At 40.9% G+C, this 21,671-nt stretch overlaps 1 protein-coding gene across 6 annotated transcripts in view; it reads right to left on the bottom strand.

Annotated features, from left to right (window-relative positions):
- Positions 1 to 21,671, bottom strand: part of NRF1 (nuclear respiratory factor 1) — a 336,328-nt gene that overhangs the window by 118,618 nt on the left and 196,039 nt on the right. For all 6 annotated transcript variants that reach the window (XM_029615700.1, XM_029615701.1, XM_029615698.1 and 3 more), the window contains exon 10: positions 18,659 to 18,816. In XM_029615700.1, the coding sequence (XP_029471560.1) occupies positions 18,659 to 18,816 (158 nt within the window). The remainder of the gene's footprint in view (positions 1 to 18,658; positions 18,817 to 21,671) is intronic.

The raw sequence follows: 21,671 nt of genomic DNA on the forward strand, positions 1-21,671 counted from the left end.
GACTAAGTTGAGAGTTTGAGATCTCTCTTCCATCATCATTTGTAAGTGGAGAGAATTTAAGGCAGTTCTTTTGGAGCTGCGTAATCGAAATATGCGCTACCCTTGAAAACCATCTCTGGAATTGGTATCTCCCCAATATCCTCATTAGTAAACACAGAAGCAAAGAATTCATTTAGTCTTTCTGCAATGGCCTTATCTTCCCTAAAAGCCCCTTTGACCCTTCTGTCATCTAACGGTCCAACCGACTCCCTCACAGGTTTCTTGATTCAGGTATATTTTTTAAAGTTTTATTATGAGTTTTTGCCTCTACAGCTAACTTCAATTCAAATTCTCTCTTTGCCTATCTTATCAATGTTTTACACTTAACTTGACAATGCTTATGCTTTATCCAATTTTTGTCAGATGGATCACTCGTCACATAGGCCGGCCAAGATCTTGCACAAAGGGGCTAAATAGAGATTTAAAAGCATGGTAGACAGGGCTGAGCCTTTCGGCACACCCGTTACAATCTCTGACCATTGTGAATGATTATCATCATACTCGACATGTTAGTACAGTTGTGGGAGGAAAGACCTGAACTACTGCAAGACAGATCCAGAGATACCGCATTGACAGAGTTGGTATAGAAGGATGGAATGATCTACCATATCTAAAGCAGCTGTGATGTTTAAGGAGACTAGGATAAACCGTATTTTTCGCTCCATAAGACGTACTTTTTTCCCCCCCAAAAGTGGGGGGAAAATGTCTGTGCGTCTTATGGAGCGAATATAAAAAAAACCAAAACCCCCATCCCAACCCTTTAAAGTTAATTAACTACAACCCCCCACCCTCCTGACCCCCCCAAGACTTGTCAAAAGTTCCTGGTGGTCCAGCGGGGGTGATCTCCTGCACTCGAGCAGTCGGCTGCCAGTATTCAAAATGGCGCTAATAGCCTTTGCCCTTATTATGTCACAGGGGCTACCAGTGCCATTGGTTGGCCCCAGTCACATGGTAGGAGCAATGGATAGCCCCTGTGACATAGTAAGGGCAAAGGCTATCAGCGCCATTTTGAATACTGGCAGCCGACGGCTCGAGTGCAGGAGATCACTCCCGCACCCCCGCTGGACCACCAGGAACTTTTGACAAGTCTTGGGGGGGGGGGGGGGGCGGTCAGGAGGGTGGAGTGTTGTGGTTAATTGACTTTAAAGGGTTGGGATAGGGTTTTTTTTTTCTTCCCCAACAAAGAGAAGGATAAACGTTTTCTGATCCGGGGAGTGGACAGAAATGGCCCTCCCCAGACCCGAAAATGAAATGAGGACCAAAAAGGATTTTATGCCCTCCCCTAATTTGCTCCGTATGACGCACAGACGCCCAGGAACAGAGCTGGTTTAGCACACCATTTTTTTTTTTTTTTTTTAATTTTCCTGCTCTGAATCCTAGGTGCGTCTTATGGTCTGGTGCATCTTTTGGAGCAAAAAATACGGCAACTGTTGCCGCTGTCCAAGCCTCTCCTCAAAGTGTCCAAAAGTAATAGTATTAATAATTGAGTGTTTTCCTGAATACATACTGATGTGGATCAAGGACTTGCTTCTTCTCGATGTAATCGGTCAATTGGCTTAAGACAATACTTTTTATCAATTTTGCCAAGAATGGAAATGAGAAAATAGGCTGTAGTTGTTAATATCAGAAGAGTGAACACTGGGTTTTTCCAAAAGAGGTCTTACAGAAGCTTTTTTCAGAGACTTGGGAAACACACCTTGAGTTAAAGACAGATTGACAAGTATATTTAGAAAAGGTGCTACTGAGTCCTTGATTCCCTTCAAAATAGATATATTACAGGGATTTAATGCGCAGTATAAGGGATTCAATTTAGAGATTACCTATTTAACTTCCACCACTGAGGTATCTTTGAACACACAATAGGGAGGAATCCACTTCTCCTTCCAGAGGAGAAAGCCAGTTTGTTATGGCAGAAAAACTGTCAAAGGTTTAGCGACTTTACTCTTAAAATGATCTACAAAGTCATTACAATGAAAATTGCTGGAAGGGTTAGTAGTTTGAAGGAGTATTGGTAAGATTCTTGGCTATTTTAAAGAGTTCTTTTGGGTTATAGCCAATTTCATAAATGTGTTTTGAGAAATAGGAGTGCCTCACTTCATGGATCAAGGAGAGATATGATCTTAGCAGTGAATGGTATAGAGACAAGGAATCACTAGTGCAGAGTTTCTGTCACATGCGCTCACTACGGCGTAATTGTTGTTTATGAGATCTTATGGTGAGAGACAACTGAGGAAAATGTTTTGTCAGAGACTTTCGTTTAGGCAAGAGTGGAGCAATTCTGTCAATAGCCTTTAATACAATAGCATTCCAATTAGCAACCCCATCCTTGATAGCATTAGCACTAATAGAGTCTGAAAGTTTCTGATTATCAATGTACCCTCTGCGTAAAACAATTTCAGTGTTTACCCTCAGAAATTGTTGAGGCAGAAGGGACAGGTACTTTGAGGCTAATCAAAAAGTGATCGAACCATGGGACAACAGTAATTGCTAAAGAGTCTAGGCATCTATCTTTCACAGATTTGTTAACAAAGACAAGATATAGTGTATTACCATGTTTATGAACAGCAGATGAAATCAACTGTTCCCATCCAAGTGAGGAAAGTATATCAAGAAATATTGAGCATTGTGAAGGAACAGAATTATAATTAACCTGAAGATTAAAATCTCCCAAAATAATCATGCTGTTCAATTTAGCTTTGGAGGAGACCAAATGTTTGAAAACTGGCAAATGGTTATGTAGTAACAAGGAAGGCAGCAGTAAACTAAACATATGCTGAAAGCATTAGAGTACAGAACTAGTGTTTCTTAAGGGGAATCACCACCTTCATTCTAGTTGGTTTATGCATAGCGATTTCTCTTGGGCTAGTCAAGTTTCCTGAGAATGGAAATCACAGAGATGAACTCACTTGCATTGAGCGGCAGCATCTGTGGTCAGAATTTCCCAGGGCTGGGGTTGGTGAAAAAACTGCCCTTTTAATGGATTCATCCGATTTAACCACCACGCGAGGGACTTTATGAGAGGACTGCATATTTTCACATTGTCTGATAAGGGTTGAAGATTTTGGTTCCACTGGAACTTTAGCGCCCATTGAGCTTGTCTCATATGAAGTTGTGCAAAAGGGGTGATATGGACCTTCACTGCCATAAGACCTAACATTTTCATGAAAAGGCGAGTAGAGACCTCTCTTTGATCTGTGATCCTTAGGATTAGCTCAGATAAGTTGATTGCTTGCTACTGGGGGAAGAAATACTTTCCCTAGATTCATGTCCATATAAGCTCCTATGAAGTTAATTAAATGAGAAAGCTTTATGATGAACTTTTGAAAATTAATTAGAAATCCTAAAGATTGATCGTAAGAAGAAAGGAGGACCAAGCTTGCTGTAAGAAATGGCTTGATATGAACCAAGAATGCAGGTATGGAAAAACAATTGCCAGGTATTTTGTAAAAACTCCATGGGCTGCTGAGGGGCCGGAATGGGGGAAATTCAGTACAGGTAGTGATCAGTTGTTACAGTAAAACTCAGTAATTTCCTGCAAGTTTTGTGAATCAATAAATGAGTGGAGGCATATTTGATGTCCAGCGAACAAAGCCAGCTGTTGATCTGAAGCAGGGGAAAGATGGTTTCTAAAGAGTTCATCATGAATTTTTTCCTTTTTGAGGCATTTATTGAAATTCATTACGTCCAACATGGGCTGGAAAACACTTATTTTTTTTGGCATGAGGATATACTTTGAGTAAAACGTAATTTCCAGTCTTGTAGAGGGATTGGTTCTACTGCATTGGTTTCCAATAGGAATGAAAGCTCTTGCTGAAGGACCTGATTGTGATCGTTAAAGATCTGTGGCACAAAAGAGTTTATTTAGATAAGAGAATGCCTTCCAAAGAAAAATCAAACCACCTAGCTTTTGGTTTTTTCTTTGGAAGGCATCTCTTCAGCCATCTGTTACAACCAGAGTTTGCAACAGAAGTAAAACAGCACCATTTTATTAACTAGGTAAATACACAAAAAAAGAGGTAGGTGCATAAATGTAACATACTATCGTAGCAATTTTCAAAAGCCATTTACTTGAGTAAAGTGTACTTACATGAGTAAATCCTATGACAATTCAATGGCATATATTATAGCAATTTTCAAAAGCCCACTTATCTCAAGTAAAGTGCATTTACACATGTAAAACCCAGTTTTATGTGCATAAATGTTTTTTCAAATTAGACCCATAGAGAGTAGTCTATGGATACTCTAGTAGATCAAAATACTTCAGTATGAGTTAGTTCAATTCAGTCCAGCACAGTGACATGAAATACGTTTCAAGCTCTCACCCACTTGCATCAATATCATCAGCTATGGCAATTATCTTAATAAATCTAAATCCTTGCATACAGAATTGATTCTTCTGAAGTGGTTTGGCCAAGGCATCAGATCATCTCTTCCGTTTGGACGAAGCTCAGTGGAAACTTTTCTTGTTTCACTTCAGCTCTTATGAATTATGTAATTTCCAGTCATGTAGTCACCTAGAGATCAGCTGCCAAGTTCTCTCAGCTAGATATGGTACGAGCATTCACTATGTTGCTCGTGATCACGCTGTTTAGTCTCACTCATTGTCACATTTCAGCAATTTAGCACATCGCGTGGCTAACTTTTCACAAAGAAGAATAATTATTAACATCTTTATTCCAAGAATTGTTAGCACTCTAGCATCTCAATCATTAATTTAGTTGTAGCGTACTGTTCTGAATCATTCCTGCCACCGAACTATGACGCATATCTGCATCACTTCCAGCTGTCAGTTTGACAGCCGGTGGAATCCCCTTATAAGTGGCGCTTTTTTCAGCGTCCTAGCGCAGCAGAGTGAACATTTTCTCCGCGCGTCTTTGGTAGCCTGCACGGCACCTCAAACCGTGAGTAATATCCTGAACTCTCAACATTTGTAAATTTTTATTTTTAAGAATCAGCAAGACTTGTTCCTATCACTTTGAATTTCAGTATAAAGGGATATTTCCTCACCTGCGGATGTCAACAATCTAACCAGGGCACCGCGATAATCAAAAGTATGTATCCTTCCGTAACAACAGTAGCCTTTTCAATTTATTTGTTTTTTTACAACAAAAAAATTTCCCTATTTTTTCATTATATTATGCAGGCTATTGGATTTGCATTTTCCAGGAATCACAAGCGTTCGCTACACTCAAGATCTTTTAGCGATAGCGGCCAGCATCGCCTTGCAAAACTACATCATCCACTGTGCTTTCCATTCTAAAGTTGGGTCCTTGAAGAAGGGGTGCCCTCACCCCGAAACCACACGTTGTCGGACAGCAAGAACCCTCATTCTAAGTGGATCTCAAGATAAGTACTTCGAGTACCAAATTAAATCATTTATTTGCCTGGACTGCAACAGCATATCATACAGCACAATACCCGGCCACCTAATGATTAGCAAAGCTCTGAAGAATTAATAGAGCTTATCAGCACGATAACCCTTCATTTGGTATCGTATGAAGGTGGACCATTAATTCATAGAGAAATTATAGGTAGCAAGTTTTATATTTTCTATATTGATTTTTTCTTGCTTCCCTTCTTTGGGTCTCAATTTTGAGTATTATTTCATTCCACATCATCTTTAGGATTTAACTTTTATGGTCTGGGGTACTGATATGCAGACATTAGGGAAAAAGCACAGGATTGCTTCTACGGCCATGTTCAAACAGCAGTGTCTGAATTATCATGAAGACTGCTTACTCTGTAAAAATGTTGTTAGAAGTAATTTTGTTATGGGTTTGACGGTTGCTTGGTTTTGATGATAAATATTACTACCCTTAACATAAGAATTGGGGGTAACCAGCACGGAGCAGCAGTTACTACCCTTAACAGAAACATGGGGTAACCTGCATGGAGTGGCAGTTACTACCATAAGAAACTTACTGGACAGACTGGATGGACCATTTGGCCTTTTTCTGATGACATTACTATTTATTTCTTTATTTTGGTATTTATTAGCCGCTAATACTGAAGCCTGTAGCGGCTTATATTTCAAGCATACAAAATAAAATAGATAAGTATAATACAAACGAACAATAAAATACCAAACATATTTATAAAACATAAAACTAAGATAAAAACATAATAAAATAAAATCACTGTCAGTATTATGTTACTCAAATACCTTTTCTGATTTAATAACTTTCATCTCCTTCTTTTTTGGCATTGTAAAGCTCCCAAATTTTCATCCTGTAGTGAGATGAAAGTTCTTCAGCAATAGTTTTCATCCATTTATTATGCTAGTTAGTCTTTATCACGTCTTCAATGCATATTGGTTCTTTGGTTTAGGTACTAGTCTATCAGGGAGTGGCAACTTAAGTGATGAATGATGTAGTTCCTGTTTGTTGGGTTGTTTCTGTTCATGTTCTAATGACATTTCACCATGCGTTTCTGCCATTAATAATGAAGTTCATATGATGACCATCTCATTATCAATTGACCTTTCATCAATATGTTGTCTTAATTTGGGAAATAAATGAGTTGATCATATTTCCTCAATGTGTCACCTCCATTTTATAGAATTTCAGCTCCTTTTCTTGATGCAAGAAACTTTGGATCTCTGTTTGTCAGAATCTTCTTCATTTTGGGATCATACAAGCGATATCCTTTCATGTTTTCGCAATAACCAGCAAAGATTGTAGGTTTGCTCTTAGCATCTAACTTCTTTTGATATTGTTGGGGAATCCAAGCATGTACAAAACATCCTAGCACATTGAGGTATCTTACAGATTTTCCTCTTGCCTATCCATACTTCTGGTGATTTTTCTTACCGTAACTTGTTGTTACAATAGTACTTACTATTTCAGCCCAAAACCTGACTGGTAGTCCTGATCTTATCAGCATTGTTCTTGCTGCTTCTAACATTTATTTATTTTAGTTATTTAACATAACGTCGTTCCAAGTGAAGATCACAATGGTTTACAAAAGTAACAAGCGTCCTTAGGTCATTACATTATGGTGTAACATGTATTGGTAAAACACAAATTTTTGTAAGATACATTTTGGGGTTACATATACTTTGATAAGATTCATATTTTGGTATGATATATTAATTGGAGGAACTCAAGTGGGTAATATGACTCTAGGGTGATGTTCTTATACGTCTCAACTGAGGATGGGGGCAATAGATTAGTAGGCTAGGGATTCTGTTTAGTAAATTTACACGGTTGTATGGGATTGTCATAAGCTACTTTGTTCTCTAGTTACTTGTTTTTGTTTTTTGTTCTTGTTAACTCTGCATTCAGGTAGAGTTTAAGTTAACATATAAGTTCTTGTTGACACAGGATTCTGAAAGAATTTAAGTTAGATTATAAGAGTTTTAAAAAAGCCATGTTTTTAGTTCACATTTGAATATCTTTCTTTCTGGGATCAGTCATATATTCTCTGGTAGTGAATTCCACACTTTAAGGCGTGCTATTGAGAACACGCGCTCTCTTATTTGTGTCAAGTGTGTTCTCCAAATCATAGGTACAGTTAGGATTTAACTTTGTTTTGGGACCTTAGGGTTCATTGTGGAGTGTATGGATGAAGCGTCATTCCCATTAGTCCTGGGTTATCATGATGGATGATTTTAAAAATTAGAGTTAAAACTTTGAAATATATTCGGTATTGTATTGTTAGCCAATGCAGTGCTATAAGCAAGGGTGTGGATGTGATCAAATTTCCTGGTTTCAATTAAAAGTCTTGCCACTGCATTTTGTAGTAGTTGTAGTTTTTTTTTTAATAGGCTGGTTGGGAGTCCTAGTAGAAGGAAGTTGCAGTAGTCAATATATGAGAAAATTAGTGATTGTAGAGCTATATGGAAGTTTTCGGTAGTAAGTAATGGTTTCAGTCTACATAGGATGCACAGGTTTCCAAATCCTGTTGTGATTAATTTATGTCTTTTCATTGTAAAATTTTCATTAATCTGTGTCTGCAAATGGGTTTATTTTGCGCATATCTTTACAGGATGAACCTCATTTGAAAGCCAAGTTGTGTTGGGAATGAGCTCAATCTCTCAAATTTACCGCTAATGCTCTTCTTAGTACTTGCCTTGTGACAGAGAGAGCCTCCTTTTGGAGTTCATACGGTGTGTAATTTCATAGGCAACATATCAAAGCCATAAAACAAAATCAAGACAGGTCTTCGTGCTCCACTGGACCCTAGACCAACAATTCTTTTGATTGTAGAAGAAACACCGGGTTTCCCTCCAACATCCTTATCAGATCTGTATCTCAGGGGTGCCTTGGCCAATCCGGGACCACTAGGATCACTAGACTCTGGCAAACTGAAATCCTTTGCAAGATCCTGCCAATAAAGGGCCATTCACAGGCCAAGCTTGAAACAATGCATCTATTCCCGAGGACCTCACTTTCCTTTTGCTACTGGAGAAGCTAGGCCCCTTGGCACTGCACTGAGAGGCTATCAGATCCATGATTGGTTTCCCCCACTTGTCTATTATTACAAAGAAGGCAGTCTTTGACAAGTAGCTGCTGCCATATTGAAGAAAGAGTTCCTTTGAGAAGACAGGAGAAGATGGCGTTGACTGTTGAAACATGGGTCTCTGACAGGCGATTGGAAATTTATGTTGAGAGTTTGAACTGGGTGACAGATTTTTGAACATACTAATGAGTATTTTTGAATGGGATAGTTTATGGATAAGTACATTTTATCTGGTTTATGGAAATTTTTGGGCTATTTAGGAAAGTTTATTGAAATAAAACATTTTTGAGTAGCGTTGATTGAATCGGTAAATAATAATATATGAACTGGTAAATGATAAGATCATTGAGTGCCTAAAGCCCATTGCGTGGCAAGAGACATCAGATTAATGCTGGCACTATTCTAAATTTTGATACCACCGTGTTCGTTATTAGATTGTTGATCATGTTTTCTAAAAAAAAAAAAAAAAATTTAAGAAATTTCTTTTTGTGAGAAAAGATAAAATCAACTTGATTTTTGTGTCTGGATTCTTTGACAGAGACCATTCTCCCGGATCTAGGGAATTCTGACTGAGAAAGTCTGCCCAAACATTCTCCACACTTGTTATGTGCGCTGCCGAGAACGCCTTTAGATGTTCTTCCTCCCATTCCATCAACTGAGCTGCTTCCTGAGCCACCTGCTTACTTCTACAGGGGTCTCATGTAAGCTCTCGCCCAAGGCACAAAGTTCAACATCATTGCCATGGAACCCAACACTTGCTGATAGGCACAGACTGAAGGGCTCCGAGCCTTCAATAAAGCTTTCTTTCATCTGTCCCTGTAGCTTGGAAATTCTCTCCCTTATTGGACTTAATTGACCTTCCCTTGTGTCAAAAAATGCTCCCAGATATTCCAGGCCTAGGATGGAACAAGACTGCTCTTCTGCAAATGTATTTGTTTTATTTAAAAGATTTTATATTCCAATTATATTGGATTGTGAAGGAGTGTATAGGAAACTCTCTCTCAAACCACCTTAAGGGATCAGTCACAGCTATCTGGCTCAGTCCTCCTTAAGGATCAGTCCCGCAATACTATAAGGAGATAGGGCCTGGAAGGTTTAGGGAGGCCTGGGGAGCAGGCAGGAATCCAGTATATGCAAAGACCTGCTATGTTTAATGTTTGAGTGCCACTAGAACTGCAAGGTGAGCTGCATTAATTTCTGTTTTGCTTTTCACAATAAATAAAATTGCACATAAGGAAACAGCCAGAGTCTGCCTCCTTTATCCCACTGGCTGTTTCCTAAGCCGCAACTACCCAAGTTACTACATGGACAAACCATACTAAGTGACTTGCATCATGAACATAGACATAAATAAGACAGCAGTAAAACATTCCAAAATGAACAAATATCAGTACATATTATATGCAGTCCCTGGATTCAGGTGCCAAGTCTCATAGGGGTGATGCTTCCTTGCTTCTACTCTGCACCAGGGCCCAGCTGAAATCCTGAAGCAAATGAATCACGCTCACTTTCCTGAGCTGACTTTTCCCAAATCAAGCAATCGTTGAGATATGGATGGACCAAAATACCTTCTTTTCTCAGCACTGCTGCCTCCACGAAGTCCCATGCCCTTGCCAGAACCTGAGCCTTTACTTGTTTGCTGGAAAGATCTGAAATCTACTGTAAGGTCTATAGTGTTGATTTTCTGAAGACTTTTTTCCATCCTTCTTCTGGGATCTTGAAATAACTCATATATGGAGCCAATCTGGCAGTCACCTTCGGCTTGTCTTCAGGCAATCTGGGTGCCTTTTACTCCCCCTCAAAGATTTCAGAAACTTCTTTAGTTCTTCCACAAACAGATGAAATCCTCTGAAGGGAAATTTGACCTATTCAGTCTTGGAAATACTGTCTGCTGACCAATTATGCAGCCATGACAGCCACCTTACCACTACCATGGGAGCCATACTTCTAGTTGTAGCCCAAAGTCATAAAAGGCATCAATCAAATAGGCCACTCCATATTCCATCTGCACAGACTCATTCAGAACAGAACCACCAGTCTCCAATGTATTTTCCTGAATATGCTGTGCCAGCTTCAACCCACGCCTGGCCACAATCCCACTACATACAGCAGCTTGGACAGCCAGACTAGCAGCATCAAAGGCTTGCTGATAGGCTGACTCAATTATCCTGTCACCGCGTAAGGCAGGGCATCCACCTTAAGGACTTAAAACTTTTCTCTCTCTTGCTCTCCCAGAAGATAAAGCATCAACATAGATCTTCCCCCTTTAATGCTGGCTTTCAGAGAGCCCCACTCCACAGACATCAGTTCCTTAATATATTTTGGGAAGGGAAAGGCTTTGGAAGGCCTATTGAGCAACATTATGGGATCCTCTGTTAAAACCACCTCTACCTTACATTTGTTCTGAAGGACTGTGATATCAGGAAGGACAGCGCCTCCTTATGATAAAGCCACACAACTGGGGAATCACTTTTCTCCCTAGAGTTATATTTCTCCTCTTCCTGTTCTCTTTTACTTGCCTCCTGCTTCAAATTTCTCAGAGCTATAAAGGAAGACTCAGAACCAGAGGACCTCAGATCCTCCAGCTCCTCTTCTACCTCTTTTCTGGTCTTTTGCAGCTAGAGCCGAGACGTCCACTCTCCTGAGGGGCTTGCAAGGATGATGAGGAAGAAGTTGCACTAGGAGCTGCAGGCTGTTCCAAGAAAAAAATCTGATGCAAACATTTTAAAAATTCCACTGACAAGAAAAGCCATGTAGAAGCCAAAAAACAGCTCTGCCCAGCAAACAGAGTTCTGATCCTTATTTATTTATTTAAGGATTTTTATATACCGCGGTTCGTTAGCAAACATCACCCGATCCTGGCAGCCCCGCTGGTGCAGAAATAGTTTCCAAGGCCACCGGAATTAAAGGAGGGGGGCCCCAATCTGATTTTCCTCTTTCCTGTGGACCAAGATGGCCACTGCAACTGCCAACAGGAACAAGCCGACCTAACATCCCCGCAGCTGCAGCCAGCCCCAAAGTTGCCAGCTCTGGACAAAAACATCTCTCCCCCAGCCTTCTGGCAAGCTTTGCACATAACATTTTCCCCGGTAACACGTGGCACAATACGCATTCTGAGCATAACTGGGACTTCTTCCCAGGCTCCTGAGCCACCATTTCCTGCTTCAGCAGTCACCCTCTTATTCCCAGAGAAGAAAAGAAACTCATCCAATTCTTCCTCCCCAAGCCAACAGGGCTGAACTCCCTCTGCAAAGAGCCCCGATCAGCAGCAGCAACACTTGAAGGAAGAAAAACATTATAGCAACAGGACTGTATAGCCTGAGAAATAAGGGGAGAGGAAAGGGGAGGCCATGAAAAAAAAGAAACATTCCTCCCCCTGTCAGAGGGAAGAAGTGGGGAAGGTGAAGGTACTCACTGCCTGACTGGCCCAGACCCGCTTCCCAAAGGAAGCCCCCCTGGTCGCAAGGCTAGGCTCAGCTGGGGGAGGGAATTTAAAATCTGTCACCTCAAGAGCAGCTCAGTTGGGGGAGGGAGTGCCAGGATTAACCACCCCAGGAGCAAGCCCAATCCCAAATTTCCTCTTCACCCAGCCTCAGCGCGAGATGCTTGCCTACCATCTGCTGGAGACAGAGAATATTGGCAGGCTGAATGCTGCATGGGACCCTCTATAAGGAGTGACGTCAGCAAACCTGTTGTTCTTGGTCTCCATCCACATCTGGACTGGTCTGGCTGGCTGAAGAGGAATGTAGTTTTCATCTTCTTCAGAGGAAGAAGTTTTATTCACAGAGTACACACAAAGGATGGAATATGTTTCTAGCTTAAATTTTAAAATTCTAAATGCTGATTCAGGAAGATGCTATTTTAGGAATTTCAAAGGCATTTATTGCAATGGGAGTAACAGATGACTGGCATGATGTTTCTTTCTGTCCACCCCTGCTCCCCAAAACATCAAAGGGGAAGATAAAATTGAGGAATGCTGAACATGGATCCTCTGTCTTTAAACCTGATCTACTAGGTTATATTATGCTATGCTTTCCATTTTAGCACATTCGTACCTTACCAGAGTGCCCGGCTGCTTTACTGCCTGACAGTGCCAATGATACAATGCAACTTGTCTTATTTCTACCTATTTAAGTGGACTTACCATAGTGGCCAATACTTCATTCATAAATTAAATGGCAGGATGCAAAGTAGCAGAAGGATCATGACCAGATGCAGCACATAGAGGTTGAAGGCATGAGAAGGAGGCTTAGAAACTTGGCAGATATGACTAGGAAAATAAAAGAAAACTAGCTGAGAAAGTTTAACAAGGAGAAATGACAAAGTCTATAAAAGGTGAAGCATGTTCAGAGGAAAATAGGAAGCCAGTGAAGAAAGGAAGAACATAAAGGAATAAGATATCAAAGGTATCTGTAAAACCAAATAATGGTGGAGTAGCTGATGAGAGTAGATATAGGGAAGAGGAACAGATGTAGGAAAGGAGAATGACTTAGAAAGGAAAACTGCACGTGAAAGAGAATGTGATCTGCTACCTTTGAGACAGGAACAAATATGAGAAAGATTAAGAAACTGAAGGCAACACACAATGGTAAGATTAGATGTGTGTTGGTTGAAGGAAAGTTCAGGGTTAAACCTAACACCAAATTTACAAACAGTGAAAGATGCAAATACTGAAGAATGAAGTAATGATCAGAAGAGAAGAGGGAGAAAGCAATGAAATTAGAAAGCAAGAGTGAGGAAAGTGCAATAGCTATGTATTGTTCAGATTTATCCTAAAATAGTAGTCAACAGTCCAAGAAGAGAGATCAGACCAGAAGAAATGAGAAATTACTACTTACCTGATAATTTCCTTTTCTTTAGGACAATCAGATGAATCCAGAACAAGTGGGTTAGACACTTCTACCAGCAGACAGAGATGGCGCAAAGTGACGTCACAGTATACATACTCCTGCAGTGGACCTCAGCCCACCAGTACTCTCTGTCTCCAGCAGATGGTGGACGTGCATCTTCCTACTGGGGATTGCTTCATTTTGATACCAAAAGGTCCCTCTCACAGATGAGAATTCCTGAGGTGATTTCTGTGGTCCTTCAGCCTACTGTGCCTTGGTCCGGTAGTTGGTTTTTCAGCCGGTGTGGATATAGTTGTTTAAGCGGCTGAAAGGCAGCGGGTACAGGAAGCCAAGTGAGACGCTGATGGCATAGGCCCTCTCCCCCCGCAGACGGAGACCATCTTTGTACTCAGTCATGTAAGGCTGAGCTCAGATGAGTTTAAAAAAAAAAAAAAATTTAATCTGAGGTTAAAGTAGGACATGATAAAACGATGTGTATATCGGTGACAAGAAAATTCAAATGAGACTATAAGAGCACCCAAAGTCCTAAAAACAGAGAAAACAGCAGAGAGAACCAAGCCTTGAAGGACTCCAAAATGAAAGAGGAAAGCAGAGAAAGAACTAGGGATAACCGTGTCAAAGGCAGCTGATAAATTTAGAGGAATGAGAACAGAGAAGCATATTTACCAGATCAAAGTGAATTGTGAACCAATAAAATAGCAATTCTGGTTGTGTGAACATTTTACAAATTTAAATGGTGAAATTCCAGGCAGGAGCGAGTGTTAAGAGAGTCCTTTTCACGAAACTTGGATAGGAAACGAAAGGGAGAGATATGGTTCCCAGCTGGTGTGCCACAACACACTAGGGGAACTTCAATCGTGCTGCAAAATTCCCCCACCCTCCCGTGGAGGGAAGACAGCAGTAAATCATAGCTATTGTCAGCAGCAAAATCTTCCTGTCTCCCTTCCCCCATATCCACTGCACGATGGCCTCCTGCCAGCAGGAATCAGCTAGCAGTGCTCCTTACCTGCTGCTGCCTCCTCCTCTTCCTTTGCCAGCTTCCAGCTGAAGTCTTGCAAGGACAGCAGGTCTCACAAGACTAGAAACCCCACGTAGCTCCCTATGTCAACGGGAAGCCAGCAGAGCCAGCAGGTAAGGAATGCTGACCCGTGGGGCTGGGGGATGATACCTCCGAGTCCTTGTCCAATGACTCTGGGGATCTTCCTTCAAACCCGTCAGCCCGCGGAGTTGGGTTTCTTCTTTGTTTATTGTTTTATTTTTGTGTAATTCTATGTTACAAGACTGAAGGGGGACGTGTGGATAGTGGCACACTGGGCATGCTCAGTGTGCCAGTCAAAGTTTTTAGAAACTTTGACATAAGTTTTCTGTGCCAGGCTCCATCTGATGATGCCATTTTATAGACCTCTATCATATCTCCCCCCCTTAGTCGTCTCTTCTCCAAGCTGAAGAGTCCTAACCTCTTTAGCTTTTCTTAATAGGGGAATTGTTCCATTCACTTTATCATTTTTGTCACCTTTCTCTGTACCTTTTTAATTCTGCTACCTCTTTTTTGAGATGTGATGAGCAGAATTGCATACAATATTCAAGATGAGGTTGTACCATGGAGTGAATCAGAGCAATTCCCTGAAGAGGAAAGGCTAAAGAAGTTAAGGCTCTTCAGTTTGGAGAAGAGATGGCTGAGGGGAGATATGATAGAGGTTTATAAAAAAAAATGTGTGGAATGAGTAAACAATCAGTTGTTTACTCTTTCAAAAAGTACAAAGACTAAGGGACACACAGAGGTTACTAGGTTATACTTTAAAACTAATAAGAGAACTGCAACTCCACCTTAATAATGGTGTGTGGACTTTTCCTCCAGGAACCTGTCCAAACCACTTTAAACACAGCTACACTAATAGCTTTCACCACATCCTCTGGTAATGAATTCCAGAGCTTAATCATATATTGGATAAAAAAACATTTTCTCTTATTAGTTTTAAAGTATGACCTAGTAACATCTCCACTGCTTATTCGTGGGATAAGCAGCTTGGAATCTATCTACCCCTTGGGATCCTGTCAGGTACTTGTGACTTGGATTGGTCACTGCTGGAAACAGAATAATGGGCTTTATGGATCTTTGGCCTACACAGTATGGCAAGTCTTATGTTCTTATGTACTATATTTTTGTATTTTAACTGAATCCATTTCCCTAGTGAGTAGGATCTAGTTGATTTAGAGGTGGTTTTTTTTTTAGAATTTTATTTAATATTTTGCTTTGCATATTTAAATATCATGAATTGCATTTATTGTTTTGTTAAATGAACTATGTTTGTGATACTGTATTTTAATTAGTATGCTTGTAGGTCATTCCTGTCAGGTTTTGTAAGGTGGGGTACAAGCCCAAATAGAAACAATACAATATCAGGACATTATAAATTTAAGGAGCTGAAAAAGCAGAAAATAGCAAGTTGAGAGGGGGAAAGTTGGAGATCAAACTCAAGACTTGCAGAGCAAACCCAAGGATTAAAATGCTGTGATTTTTTTCTCCAGTTAATTTTATGTCAGACTTGCCCTGAATCTGCTGCCATTTCAGTACATCATTAAAACCAGAGAGACTTGCATGGACTGTCTCCTCCCAGCATGTTTTGCAGCACTGGTACCTGAGCTCTTGTCAATTCCAGCACTCTCCACCCTTTCCAGTGCGCCTTGCAGCACTGGTACCAGAACAGCCTGCCCACTTTAGCACTCCCGTCTCCTGCCAGAGTACAGATTGCATGCCCATTTCACCATCTCCCAACCCTTTTGTGACTTTCTGCAGTTAGCAGAATTGCATAGTCTCTCTTTTCTGAAGTAAACACTTTCGTGCCACCAGCTGTGCCCGAGCTCGTTAGCAAGCCCTCTAGGGGAAGCATTAACGCACGACCATCAAAAGGAAATCCGTGAACATTTTCCATACTGTACAAGGATCCCGAGATAATAAAAGCGCCCGCACAAAACTATTCGGCAGACCTTGCCATATACTTTCTAAGCTCAGATTGGCTGTTTTTCTGACATAGCTGGTGCATTCGTTGCCGCAACAACCAACGGTAGAACATTTTTTAAAAAGGCTTCCACAGCACTGTGGATCAAAGATTACAGCAGGGAGGGAGAAGGAAGGGGAGGAGGAGAGACATACAGTGTGAAGCCACAGAGCATCAAATAATTCATGGGAGCAACTGTATGAGAACACGGGAGGAACGGAGTTAAGAGATTGTAAGGATACTTTCCGAGAAGAATTTATAAATGGAGACAGCAGTGCTTTCTTTAGAGATTAGAGGCATATAGAGAAGGAAACTTTATGGCCTTCAGGAGTCCTGCTCCAAAACGGCCCCATCCACTGGCAGTAGAAATACATGAGACACCATAGGGGAAACATCACTCAACCAGCACATAAGCCTTCCAAGCAGAAGAGACTCAGGAAATCTTTCTGCCACAGAAAAGTTGCAATTATCTAAATCAGGGATGGCCGACTCTGGTCCTCAAGAGCTACAAACAAGTTTTCAGGATGCAATAGAGGCAGTGCATGTAAATCTTGTATGCAAATATCTCGCATGCATATTTTCTGTGAATATCCTGAAAGCCTGGCCCGTTTGTGGCTCTTGAGGACCAGTGTTGGGTACCTTTGGCTTAAGCCCTGCTTTTAGGACGGGGTTCTGACGGCAGAAAAGGACCGAAAGATCCACCCAGTCTGCCCAGCAAGCTTATTTATTTATTTGTTTTTATATACCGACATTCACCCAAGGGTATCGCATCGGTTTACATAATGTCTAGTGAGATAGTGTGATAACAGGTCATACTATCTTTACACTGAGAAACATAGTAAAGTTACATTGATACAGTGTAGAATTACAGTGAAGTAATGTTTTGTGACGTATAACATTATAACATTGTAGAATAAAAGTGATTTGTTATCTTGATAAAATAACAGCTAGTGTTTGATTTGGCTTTTGCGAATTCTCACTGTGAGATATGTGCGTGGTTGGAGTTTTGCTTGGTATAGGTTATTTATTTATTTATATTTTTAGTTTTTATAAACCGACGTTCCTGTATAAAATACATATCACACCGGTGTACAGTGAAGTAAAAAACTGTCGCCACGTGGGCGGCTTACATTATAACAAATAACAATTAACATTTAAATAACATTATAAATATTATAAATACATTTAACATTTTTAACAGATAACATAAAGATTAGAGGAGAGGTTACAGTAAACTGGTGGTGATGACAGGTTGCTGGTGATGACAGGGGGTTAACTGTTGGCTGGGTAGGCTTTTTGGAATAGCCGTGTTTTTAGCAATTTCTTGAAGTTCTGTGATGAGGGTTCCGTTCTGAGATTTGCTGGATGAGCAGCTTTGCATACATTTGCAAAATTCATGCATGCAAAGGAGCTCATTATAATAGGGGAGGCAATCTGTCCTAATAGGGGAGTACCTGCTGCACTGTGCAGGTTACCCCCGAGCTTCAGCAGTTACGCAGTGTCTAATTTTCCTTCTGACTTCTAGAGATCATATTATGCTGTCTGAGACTGTGGTCCAATATGCCACACCTTTGGGTGAACGCTCAAATAAAGGCGAGGTTTAGGATTGCCATGTTTTGGCCCAGTTCTTTTGCCTTACCAAAAGAAAGATGAGAACAGGTTAATTTCTTCTGATTTTTTTTTTTTTATAGTTACCCACCCAGATCTAAGAGCTTCATAGTACTTGATCGATGAAATTCACAAGACAAGACACATCTGACCTTAGGCCTTTCATCTAGTGCAAATCTCCTCCCAGAAATATCTTCTCTTATTTCACCAAAGTATTTCCTTTTCTTCCCAGGATGTTTTTTGGGCGTTCTGGCAGTGTCAAACCTTTCAGGTAAGTCACGTGACTAATGACAGTGAGAAACCCAGGCACGTAGCACACAAACCATATCACTCTGTGTCCGTCCGTCGTCCCCCCCTTATCACTGCACAGTTATAAAGAGTCTTTTTGGGATTCGATAAAAAAAACAACAACCTGTTACATGAAAATAATTTGCCTTTGTGTAGTCTTACTGTGCTAGATGATTACTTTGGGATTTATATACATTTATAAACATGGTCTCCGAATGCTTAAAAACATTACCCAAACACAGCCAGCAGAGGCAATGACAGAGCAGTGAATGACACCCCCTCCCCCCCTCGGCTCATGCACATTAGCCCACACCACCTCCGAGCACCAGATCTCAGCCCGATATTAGTTTTCTTCCTGTCCTCTCTCTGACCTGAGCATCCCAAGGGAAGCCTGTGCAGCCCGCATGCAGGTACCTGTTCAGTGCCATGGTAACAGTTGCTCCCTGCTGTATCTCCTGGGACGCAGCCACTGCTGCTTCTGCCAGCGATGCCACCGCTTGCGTGGCCTCTGTGGCCTGCGTCGTCTGGATCGTCATCTCCCCTCCTTGTAGTGTTGCCCAGTTCTGTTCCACCTAGAGCAGCGAAGACATTTCAAATTCAGACCCTGGCTCCATGGAAAAGGATTGGCAGTCACAATATATCATTTTTTTCCAAGGAGAAAGTGAACGAAAAAAGGTCTTTTCTTAAATGCCTAGCCTCTTTTTCACTTTTTGGGGATGTCTCAGTCTTTGTATGCTTTAGCTTTCCCTACATAGCCAGTTTCTATGTTCATGCACTGCCTCCTCCTTTCCTCAGCTGTTATTCCTCACTCTTGTTCACAATGCTAGGACAACCTTTATAATATAAAATGGAACATTTTAATCAGTGGCAATATCCAACAAGTGGTATTTGACAGCTGAAACCTGCCAGATATTGCTGCTATTGCACCAAATAAAAAATAACAAAAAACCCATTCAAAAACATGTTTGTGTTTTTAATTTTAAAAATTCAGTTTTCTGAAAGTGACAGTCCCCCTTGTCAGAGGTTCTGCTAATAAGACCACTTCGGCTTCAGTACAGGCCATCTAACTGTTGCATCAGAAATTATCTCATAGCAGAGCCTGCAGCCATGGGCATCGTCACTTTAATGAATTATTCTGAATGTTGCTGTCTTTGACCTGCTTCTGAATTCTGATCTACAGCAGAAAAAGAACTCTCTCAACAGCTGATTTCAGCCTAACCAATGTCAGGTAAGAACACTGCCTCCAGTATGAAGAAATGACAGAGAGAGAACTGAGCAGAGGGGGTCAGGTCATCGCAGGGGCACAGAAAGTCAAAATGCTAAAGTAGGTAAGACATGCCTGGCAAGACAAAAATAGGAGGACAGAAACTGGTACATACTCTTACTCCTGTTTTTCTCACTCTTTTGTTTTTCTATTTTCTCTGTGAGAATGATGCAAGGAAAGACACAGGAAGAAGAACTGCCCACAAGAGACTAAAAGTCTAATTCAAGTATTAAGTGATGATGTAGGTAATCATCACTTCTGCTGTAGATATGGGGGAAGATACAGAATACACAACAAACAAAAGAATGAAGACATAAGGAGCTAAACATATATTTCATAGAAAAAAGAAGGGAACTGGAAAATATGATGGAATCATTCAAATATCAGGCAGGCTTCACTAAAGGAGGAAGCATTTTTCACTGAATGAAAAGCTCAAGGACAAGGGGGTCATCGTACGAAACTGAAGGAAGGAAGCTTAAAAGGAATGTGAGAAAATACTTTTTCACAGAGAGGGAGGTGGATACCCGGAACTAATTGCCAGCAGAGGTTAAGGGAGCCCAAACAGGGCCAGAAAGCCAGGCATGCATGGGACAGACACAAAGGGACGTCAGTGGTAGGAGCAGGGAGGGCGGTCCACAGACTGAGACCTGTTGCAGCACAGTGGGCAGGCACAAATAGGCAGACTGGATAAACCAAGTGGTCCTTATCTGGCAATGGTTTCTATATTTCTGAGCTGTACGTATGCAATCAGTACTTTGGACTTGACCTGTTTTCTGTGTAACAATCAGACCTAAATAAGAGGTACTATGCTGAGTCAGACCAAGGGACCATTGAGCCCAGCATCATGTCGCTGACGATGGCCAATCCAGATCTCTAGAAAGTACCCAGCACATCCCAGCAGAGCCAAAGAAACAGGTCCAGTTCTGGTTGCCCCCTCTTAAGAATAAGTGGCGGCTAGCTCCAAGTCTACCTGGCTTTTCCTCTAGGAACTTGTCCAACCATTTTTATGTACAGTTGAGCTCATACGTTTACATACCCTGGCAGAATTTGTAAAATGTGTAGCATTTTAGGAAAACATGAGTGATCAGACAAAACACATCTGTTATTATTAATGTGTTTCAAATTAAACTATTATGCACCACAGAATAGCACAATCATTACACAAAACCATAGAAATAAAGGAAATCATAAAATGCTCCTGTTCAAAAGTTAAGAACATAAGAAGTTGCCATACTGGGTCAGACCAAGGGTCCATCAAGCCCAGCATCCTATTTCCAACAGTGGCCAATCTAGGTTACAAGTAGCTGGCAAGTACCCAAAACATTAAGTAGATCCCATGCAACTAATGCCATTAATAGCAGTGGCTATTCCCTAAATCAACTTGATTAATAGCAATTAATGGACTTCTCCAAGAACTTATCCAAACCTTTTTTAAACCCAGCTACACTAACTGCGCTAACCACATCCTCTGGCAACAAATTCCAGAGCTTAATTCTGCGTTGAGTGAAAAAGAATTTTCTCTGATTGCTAACTTCATGGAGTGCCCCCTAGTCCTATTCACATTTATCCGTTCTAGACCTCTCATGATTTTATAGACCACTTTCACATTGCCCCCCACCCCAGGCATCTTCTCCAAACTAAACAGCCCTAACTTCTGTAGTCTTTCCTCATAGAGGAGCCCTTCTCTGCACTTTCTTCATCGTAACTATATCTTTTTTGAGATGTGGCGACCGGAATTGTACACAGTACTCAAGGTGCAGTCTCACCATGGAGCGATACAGAGGCATTAAGACATTTTCTGTTTTATTCACCATTCCCTTCCTTGAATGTGTGGGCTAATAATATACACTCAAGTTGACACACTCAGGTTGAGATGGCAATAAAGGGTAGATATCCACACCTGTGCCTTGTTTGATTGTAATTAGTGTCAGTGTATAAATAGTCAATGAGTTTCTTAGCTCTTGAGAAACCCTTGTGTATTTCATCCAAGGCGCACGGACTTTGGTGGTTACTGAAATATGGGGCGAGCAAAAGAAATGTCAAAAGATCTGCAAGCAAAACTAATTCAACTTTATAAATCAGGGAAAGGATACAAAAGATTTGAAAATGCCAATCAGTACTGTTCACTCTGATCCAGAAGTAGCCAATTATGGGTTCTGTTAA

This window comes from Rhinatrema bivittatum, chromosome 9, assembly GCF_901001135.1.
Source record: "Rhinatrema bivittatum chromosome 9, aRhiBiv1.1, whole genome shotgun sequence".
NCBI classification, from domain to species: Eukaryota; Metazoa; Chordata; class Amphibia; order Gymnophiona; family Rhinatrematidae; genus Rhinatrema; species Rhinatrema bivittatum.